Here is a 7058-nt window from a genome sequence, read left to right as displayed (position 1 = left end):
AAGCTTTCTACTCCTGTAAAGAATTAAAGTAGAAACACATAGGGGCAGTTCTACCCTGTCCTGTAAGCTCCGTAGGAGGTGCAATTGATGTGATGGCAGTGGAATATCTGCCACAGCAGCCCTCATGGAGCAGTGGACCACGCAGCAGACTGCCAACAGTAAGGTCAGTTGCTCAACCTCCCAGCCAGTTTGCAGGAGACAGAGGATGCCACCTACTCCTACCACAATGAACCTCAGAAATCCAAAGGATGGCTCAGTCATGTCCTACAAGGTCATTACAAGTCAGAAACGACCCAAGATGGCAATGAGCTTTGATATTGTCAGTAATCCACTTTCCAATTCATTCTTTATGAGGGGAAGACTATTCACCTCCCCAGTCAACAGTTCAAGGGAATTCAAGAGGCTTACTTTGCATGAGGACTCTGTAAAGGGATTTTGGGCTTTCACTGTCATCCATAGCTTTCTGCAAACCAGGTGTTCAGAATTTAACTCGCAACACAGGGAATCCGGGACAGATAAACCTCTCAGGATCAATGATGAGAATAGAGATACCAAGAAGGTAGGGGGAAGGTGGGGGGAGAAAGGGGAAACCAATCACAATGATCTACATATAACCCCATCCTGGGGGATGGACAACAGAAAAGCAGGTGAAAGGAGACGCTGGATAGTATAAGACATGGGGAATTTTTTTAAAATAAATTATCAAGGATTCCTGAGGGAGGGGAGGAAATGAGCCGCTGATATCAAGGGCTCGATTAGAAAGAAAATGTTTTGAAATGATGATTGGAACAAATGTACAAATGTGCTTGACACAATGGATGGATGTATGGATTGTGATAAGAGCTGTAGGACCCCCAATAAAATGATTTTTTTTAAAAGAAAGAAAATGATGGCAACATATTTACAAATGTGCTTGAACACAATGAATGTATGGATGGATTGTGATAAGAGCTGTAAGAGCCCCCAATAAAATGATCTAAAAAGAAAGAAAGAAAGAACTAGTGGGAAAATAAATAAATAAAATGATGTGCTTAACTATGTCTCTGTGATCCAATGGACAGAGGCAGACAAGGTGTCTCGGCGATACACTTGTCTTAGCTTCATTAGGGTGTGTTAAAAAAAAAGTCTAATACAAATAGAGGTTCCCAAGGGGATTTGTTGAGCCAGTTAAATTCAAGGCACAGAGAGGTTCAGCCAATTCTGGAGACTGGTTTTGGGGATCCCAATGTGGTAATCTTGATGGATTTTCTTTTAAAAAATAGAGCTACAGGACTTATTATGAAAAGTTGGCTTTTTCTTTTTATTATTAGTATTGATAACTGCCTTGGTGACGAAAAGGCTAGGTAATTTGCACTGAGGATTTTTTTAATCTAGTATGGTAATGCACCTGTTCATTTTTCAAGAGTAATAGGACGGTCCTGGCTCATTTCACTGGGAAACCTTACTGCCTCCACCCTACAGCCCTTATCTTGCCCTGCAGACTCCTTTTGGTTCCCCAAAACTCACAGAACATTTGCAAAGAACACAGTATGAGTCGCTCCAGGATGCCCACGCATCCATTTCTCACAGTGTTAATTTAAGAGCATAGAATCCTTTGGGGGGAAATGAAAGAGATGGAAACACCACTTTATGAAGTATATAGACCTTGATGACAAACATGTTCAGAAATAAAAGCTTCACATTTTGTTATTTTTGTATAGCAAAGGTTTCTATCATTTCAGAGCAATACGTTTTGACGGAGCCTTCCTTCTCATCTTTGGAATTGGAGCGTTGAGCCCTATCAATTGATTTTTTCCCATCTTCCCTTCCTCCACACCTCAGAAACTCAAATCTGGCCCCGACCTCCTCCTCCACTCCAACAGATAGTCCTCACCACTAACAACTGCGGGAAAAGCAGGGCCTTGCTGGGTTTCCGTACCAGGTAAAAAGCACCTGAGGTTTTTTTGCAATGTCAGGGCCAACTTTTCACTGCTTAAAGAGTTGCTTAAAATATGGGTGTCCTGCAGCCGCTACTGCTATTTAAAAACCGAAGAGAATATTTTAGGGAGAAGGATGAATCTTTCTACTACATATTTTCGAATGAGGATTTTAAATCAACTGTTATATTCTAACACCTAGATAATCATAGGAAATACAGTAGCTCCTATTTTCCTTTGACTTCAGGACTTGTCCTCAAATAGGTTTTTAAAAATCACTAAAAACACTAAAGATAAGTAAAAATCATTCAGATTAGGGTAAAATCCAACATAGGACAACAAGATATTAAGAAATGCTAAGGTTTAGAAACTACTATTATAGAAAGTGCAAGAATACGGGGGTGGGGATAGTATATATGAGCATGTAATAAAGTAAATTTATCCATAAGAATTTCCATTCATTTTTTAAAGTTCAATAGACTTTTTCTATCAAACTCTGAATCATTAAATTGGAGAATGACAGGTGGTCCTTTTGATTTTCGAGAATCAGCTCACAAATTTTTAAATTAAGAAATAAATGGAACTTCTGAAAAAGCAAAAATGTTATCTTTTTCAAGTCACAAGAGGTGAAAACAGAGTGCCCCATGGCCACATTAGTTTAGCCTTTCGTATTGAGTTGGTTGATACAACCGAACAGAACACTACCCAGTCGTGCACCAGGCTCAGGAAGGTGGCAACTTGAGTGGCGCCCTCTTCTAAAGTGGAGACTCAGAACATCTTAATCCTGCGCATTAGCAGAGCAGAGGACCTCTCCAAAACGAGGCGATAACCATATGCACAGAAGTCATAATACATCATATAAGATATCCTGGCCACAAGGGTCATATTAATCAACTGTACCTCAGGAGTGAGGACCAAGAAAGAAAAGCCGCATGTGCAGCTGCAGTCGGAGCAGATGTGAACCAACGGTGTAGATTGTATAAATGGCCTTGCCTTGAGAAGTGGGGCTTTCATTTTTTTCCCATGCAAATTGTAAGCCTCATTTACATTTACTTAATTCAAATAAAGTTCATCTTCCCTAGTGAGGAATAAACTGAACTCTAATCACTCATCTTTAGGAAGACATATTTAACTTCATACTTACTTTTCATTTTCAACTAACCTGCAGCAGGATTATTCAAATTTTTTCAAGGACCAGGGAGTCATAGTGTTGTTTGCAAACTATCTAAAACAATAGTTAAGCTTCCAATCTATTAGCTAAATATATATATATCACATAACTTTTTGCCAACTTAACTCTTTTTGGTTTGTTTTTTGCTAAATATGACCCTGACCCTAGGTTTTCACATATATTTGAGAAAAGTTCTGGGTAGAGGTGGGAGGACTTGGATAAAATAAACCATTATTTTACCAACAAAACTCTTCAGTTTAGGTTCTGTTCTCAGAATAGTTTGAAAAGCATTAAATTGGAAAACTATAAATTCAGCCAGATTTATATGTGCAACTGAGATCAAATATCTTCTTTTTTTTTTCACGATGCTTAAAAATACCAGCATCACCAAGTGACCTCCTCAATGACCAATCATCTGTGCTTTGCTTTTGTCATCTGTCTTTAGAAGGTACAGATTTGGCTCAACTGAAGAGCAATCTGGGGTGAGCAGAGACTCAAAGATAATCAAAGTCTTGTACTGACACACCAAAAAATTTCATGTTGATTTCATCTCCTTAGTCCTGTGCATAATTGGGCTGAGTATTGTGCGTGTTAGACATTCAGATCCCACTTGCCTACAATCTTCACCCTTGATGGCCCTAACTTCTCGAATCCCCCTAATCTTGATTTTCTGAACCACTGTGGCTCTCATCCTGGAAGCCGATTACAGTATCTGAATTGTTTGGTGAGTGTTTCTATCTCTTCTAGCCCCAACTAATGTGTAGCTCAATGAAGGCACAAGTAGACGGTCAGAATTTCTTTTCTTATGACGAACCAACATACTGCCAAGCGAAGTCAACAAACATTGGAGGAGCTTTCCACAGATCCAGGGACACTTGTCAGCGTTCTGAGCTTGTACTGAGTGTGCTTTACTTGCCGTCCAGTGTATTTTCAAAGTGGAGCAAGGCCCATGTGCCAGGGCCCTCGCAGGAGCGCTCTCAGTGATGGGGAGCCAGACGAGGGATTTTAGCAGACCCCAAACTTGCCGCAGTAGACTGTGACTGTCAAGCACAGCCAAAGTGAGTGTCACCGAGGTGACCCAAACCCTCCTTCCATTTCTGAAGCTGTAAATCTCCACAGACTCCTCTTTCTCCAGCAGAGCGGTTCATGGGTTTGAGCCTCTGACCTGGTGGTTAGCTGCCCCAAACCGAATCGCAGCCCCGCCCCAAACAAACTCACTCACTGCCCTCAACACAGCGCTGACCCATAGTGACCCCCAGGATAGGGTCAAAATTACTCCTGGGAGTTCCAGAGACTGTCACTCTCTACTGGAGTAGAAATCCCCATCTTTCTCCTTCAGAGCGGCTGCTGATTCTGAACTGTTGACCTGGGGGTCACCGCCTAACAGGGAACACCAGCCACCAGGGCTCCTGCCAGGGTCCCTTAAAAGTGACTTCAAAGACAGTAAAAAGGAGAGCATGTTTATAGGACCAATGCATTCCAGAATGCTTAATTTGGAAAGAGAAGAGCTTGCTTGTTTTTTCTGTCCTTTTTAATATTTAACTATATATATATATATATATATTTACATACAGCCACTGGGTGACTGTATATTATAAATTTTCATTAAAAGTCGCACCTTGCTTTTTTTTTCTTTCATTTTTATCAATTGAATGTGCCACAAAGTTACTAGAAAATCTGATTCTGAAAAATACATCCATAGATTTAAATTATAAACCCAAGTTTTCTAACAAGGAAGAGACTCAAAAAGAAAAATAAAACCACATCTTACCATATACAGGGGAAAACGTGAAGTAGTTCAGATGACAAATATTATAGGCTTCAATTCTAACATCATTCCAAATTCCCTGGGTAGGAAAGGAAGGCCCCCAGTCCCAACTGAAGGAACATTGCTCCTATAATTTCAAACACAGGGAAGAAAAATAGAGCTTCTGAGGAACATAAAATTTAACCTTGGAAAAGGTTTTCATTTAAAGTATTATATGACTCTATGACATCACATACATGGTCTTCCAGTTACGCCCTCTTAGCATTCATGCCCTTATATAACCCCTTCTGCATGAGTACAGACCAGACCTACTAAATCACTCCTAACCAACAGAAAGCAGAAGTGATAGATGGGAGTCACTTCCAAAATCAGGTCATAAAAGCCGATCTGTTTTGGACACGGTCACTCTGCTGTGGCCAGAGAGGAGGCCAGCCCTTCGTTGTAAGGCAATCCTGTGGAGAGAGCCGTGTGACGTGCTTGGATCCCAATCTTCTGAGGCCTGCCAACACCCACACGAGAGAGCTGGGAATCAGACTGCTCAGTCCTAGTCTAACCTTGAGATAAAAGCAATCCAGTCCTAGCCGACCTGAGTCTCAGGAGAGACGCGGAACCAGGGACCCCCAGCTAAGCCTAGCTCACATTGCTGACTGTGAGAGACTGTCACAATCAATGCTGCTTTAAGCTACGTTTGAGGTAACTTGTTTCACATGACAAGATGACTTAAAGCAATAGCTAACACCTCAACTTATGCAACATAGCTAAGTTGCCAGAAACATTCTAAGAACATAAAACCTAATTAAGAAGAGCTGTGTATGTGTTTTCAAAAGCATATTACACTAAACTACACAGCCGTTTCCTTCTAACCTTCTTCAAGATATTTCTGGACCTAATCTTTGTATTAGGTAGCAAGGGGCAGATACTATCTCCAAATACAAATGACAGGCGTGAGACTCCGGGCTTGGTTTTCAAAGTCAGGTGCCTTCACACTGGACCATGCCAGTCTTCACAGAAATATCAAGATGCAATGCACTTGGGGAGGAAAAGGCTCTCTCAGGCAATAGAGACTTGACAATAGAAATCTGGTCTGGTTCTTGATTTCAGTGACAAAAATCTCTGATCGTCTTTTTAGATAACCTAAGAGGCTGTTTTAAATTATATAGGAGGGAGAAAGAAAACACTTTTTGGATCTATAGCACATGCACTACCGTTACTGACAACATGAAAAAATAAGAGTATTCATTCTCTTCGCATTTGAATCTGGTTAGTCCTGGTTTTAACGGAAACCAGAATGGTGGCAAAGCAGGTTATGTGTTGGATTGCTCACACTCAGATCAGCGGTTAGGACCCACCAGCTGCACTACTCAATGGGAGAAAGATCAAACTTTCTGCTCCCGCAAGGATTTACTGCTGCAGGAATCCTGGGTGGGCTCCTTATGAATCAGAACAGACATTACGACAGTGCGTCTGATTTGGGTTTCAGTCCAATTACAGCTGTGTATGCAAATAGTTAGATCACTGACACGAATCTGGGCAGGCTGCAAACAGGAGGAGGGATCATTCTGACCTCAGTACCTATATAGGTACCATTGTTTTTATGTGCTGCCAAGTCAATTCTGGTCCACAGTTACCGTCCCTAACAGAATAGTACTTTCTATAGACATTTTTAGATTTTGTAATCTCTATAGAAGCAGATATGCGGGTCCTTCCTACCATGAAGCCAACAGCAGGTGAATATGAACTGCCAACCTTTGGGTTAGCAACTGAGCACTTTCACTTTGCACCACCAGTGCATCTTATACAAGTTCTACTAGCAGCCAATGAGTTGATTTCCACTCATAGTGACCCTATCTATTCAGGATTTCTAAGACTGTAAATCTTTATAGGAGCAGACAGCCTCAACTTTCTCCCACGGAGCAGCTGAGGAATAGAACACCAACCTTGTGATTAGAAGCCCAATGTCGAACTCCTATTGAAACTATACATGCTCATATACATATATAAACACATGCATACAGTCTGGTGAGTGTTGAACTGCTGACCACAAGGTTGATAGTTCAACCCCACCAGCTACTCCTCAGAAGAGGAGGCTAGGTGCTTCGGGAAAGATTTATAGCCCCTGAAATCCTATGTAGGGTCACTGTGAGTCAGAATGAGCTCGATAGGAATGGGTTTACTTTTATGAGGGAATATAATTCAACAGTAA

General features: G+C 41.2%; 1 protein-coding gene across 1 annotated transcript in view; it reads right to left on the bottom strand.

Annotated features, from left to right (window-relative positions):
* Positions 1 to 7058, bottom strand: part of MANBA (mannosidase beta) — a 159075-nt gene that overhangs the window by 118124 nt on the left and 33893 nt on the right. The window contains exon 5 of the mRNA XM_004703287.2: positions 4859 to 4982. Within this exon, the coding sequence (XP_004703344.1) occupies positions 4859 to 4982 (124 nt within the window). The remainder of the gene's footprint in view (positions 1 to 4858; positions 4983 to 7058) is intronic.

The sequence above is a fragment of the Echinops telfairi genome, unplaced genomic scaffold (assembly GCF_000313985.2).
Source record: "Echinops telfairi isolate 266 unplaced genomic scaffold, ASM31398v2 ScPeMD7_7468;HRSCAF=8506_0, whole genome shotgun sequence".
In the NCBI taxonomy this organism is placed as follows: Eukaryota; Metazoa; Chordata; class Mammalia; order Afrosoricida; family Tenrecidae; genus Echinops; species Echinops telfairi.
Note: the sequence above shows the minus strand (reverse complement) of the source record. Positions and strands in the feature narration are given on the sequence as shown.